The sequence below is a fragment of the Triticum dicoccoides genome, chromosome 4B (assembly GCF_002162155.2).
Source record: "Triticum dicoccoides isolate Atlit2015 ecotype Zavitan chromosome 4B, WEW_v2.0, whole genome shotgun sequence".
NCBI lineage: Eukaryota > Viridiplantae > Streptophyta > Magnoliopsida > Poales > Poaceae > Triticum > Triticum dicoccoides.
Genome location: NC_041387.1, coordinates 681,279,706 through 681,281,834, shown reverse-complemented (window position 1 = coordinate 681,281,834; position 2,129 = coordinate 681,279,706). Strand labels below are relative to the sequence as shown.

General features: G+C 44.7%; 1 protein-coding gene across 1 annotated transcript in view; it reads right to left on the bottom strand.

Moving 5' to 3' along the window:
• Positions 1 to 331: 331 nt before the first annotated feature.
• LOC119292352 (beta-amylase-like) overlaps positions 332 to 2,129 on the bottom strand; it is a 3,954-nt gene continuing 2,156 nt past the window's right edge. The window contains exons 4-7 of the mRNA XM_037571198.1: positions 1,700 to 1,963; positions 1,319 to 1,528; positions 998 to 1,237; positions 332 to 890 (exon numbers count right to left, since the gene is read on the bottom strand). Of these exons, the coding sequence (XP_037427095.1) occupies positions 609 to 890; positions 998 to 1,237; positions 1,319 to 1,528; positions 1,700 to 1,963 (996 nt within the window). The 3' untranslated portion in view covers positions 332 to 608. The remainder of the gene's footprint in view (positions 891 to 997; positions 1,238 to 1,318; positions 1,529 to 1,699; positions 1,964 to 2,129) is intronic.

Genomic DNA, 2,129 nt, shown 5'->3' with positions numbered 1-2,129 from the left:
GATGATGAAGAAAAGCCATCCGCCAAGCGCTGCCTCCGTGAGTACCAATTTATCCACACGTCTCCTGACAGTACAAAGCACCACCGGAACGAGGACGAGGCAGGGAGAATTTATTCCAAGCTGATGACATCGCCATCGTCCCACCGCCGTCGATCAGAGAAAACCCTATTACTATTCCTAACTCCACCACAGACCCCAAACGTTTTAGCACCGTACCGCATTTTATTTATCCTTATCGGCATATTTTTAGTGCACTTTAGTTCTCACAAAGCAACAATTAACCCTACTCGTAGACTACAACACTGAGATTTTTTTCCAGAATGTGCACAAGTGATGCGCTTTATTTATTATTAATAAGGTTGAGAAAGGTTTCTCTGTCACACACACAAAATATAAGGTAGATCATAAATATTCCATTACCCGGCGGCAAGGATCTCCCCGCCCATGACACCACTGAGGCCTTCAACACTTCTCGTAAACTACAACACTGAGATCTTTTTCCCAGAACACGCACAAGTGATGTGCTTTATTTATTACTATTAATAAGGCAGAGAAAGGTTTCTCTGTCCCACACAACATAGAAGGTACTGTAGATAATAAAGGTTTCACTACACGGTGGTAGGGAGCTCCCCACCCATGCCACCAGTGGGGTCTTCAACCTCCCCACCCATGCCACCAGTGGGGTCTTGAACCTCCCCACCCATGCCACCAGTGGGGCCTTCAACCTCCCCACCACCGATACCACCGAGGCCTTGAACCGGCAGGTCGGTGTGCTCTTCAAAGGGGAATGGCTCCAGTTTTGGCTGCGCTGCTTGTAGGATCATTTCAATCGTCAGTTCTGGCCCTGATCTTTGCAAAGGCGCCACTGGATCAACACATGGGTCATGAGGCTGAAAAGAATCAAATTACATTATTATGATAGGCCGGCGCAAATCAACAAATTAATGATTCATCTGTTTAATTTTTGACATGCATGAATAAGGGTTGTGGCACTAACCAGGTTGGCATGCATTCTGTCGACAAAGGTCTTGAAATTGACATAGTTTTGTCCCTCTACCAGCTGATTCGATAACCGAAGGTAGGTGAATCCAAACAGTTTGTGCTCAGGAGGGCCACTCTTGTTGATGCCATGAGGCCTCGCATTCCTCAGTATGGTGTTGTAAGCAGTTGGATCATATCGAGGAAGTGCATTTTCGCATGCCACATTTAGGCCCTCTCTCCATCCAGCACTCAACACCTGAGAATTTCGACGACAAGTGCTTTAGGTGTTTCAATTAGAGATATATAAGTGTAATATCCAAAGGCATATGTTACCTACCTGTTGGACTAGTTCTTCTGGTGCGCTCCTCGCCTGCGAGCTTTGCTCTGAGTCCCTCATCTCGGCGCAAGTGAAGTTAAGGCTAGCATGGTGCCTTTTGAGCATGCGTGCTATGGGTCTGTAGCCGTCTCTGTCATGTAAGTTGTAGTACCCAGCTGTGAGCTCGGCCGCATGGCTTGGAGCCTTGTACCACCAGTGAATGCCAGAGATCTGCAACCAAGCATTGGACCATGTCTCATTTACATTCTAGATTTAGAAATGCAAGTTCCTTTAGCATATAGTGTTAGAATGAATTTTTGTGTATTTTTTTTGTTTTTTATCATACATGACTTCTCAACTTTTTTTGTAATAAACTGAGATCTTTAGGGTGGGAGCACTTACTTTGATTGCCAGTTGCACTCTGTGTCCCAAGAAGACCTTGTTTGCTTCATCCAAGATCTTGTCACCGTGCTTGATCAGATTATTGGAGTACCATGCAAGGAAAAACCTCCCCTGCTCAGTGAGGTATGTTCCGTTGTCCACGAAGAATCGAGTTCTCTCAGGAGTGTCATTGTACGTTCCGGCATCGTGAGGAAATTCCCACTCAGGATGGCCAACCATCGATGCTGCTGCTTTGAAGTCTGCTTGCAGGTACTTATCATAGCACTGCAAATGTTTTTATTTGTACTATTAGTTAAACAGTTAAGTGGAGTCCTTTTGTCTTTACTGGTAATGGTATTGATTATTTTACATTTGTTTTAATTATTTCATGTCATCTATTTTTAGATGGCCTTGTCTTTGCTTATGATGCTTGTCTCTGGGAAGCCAAAAG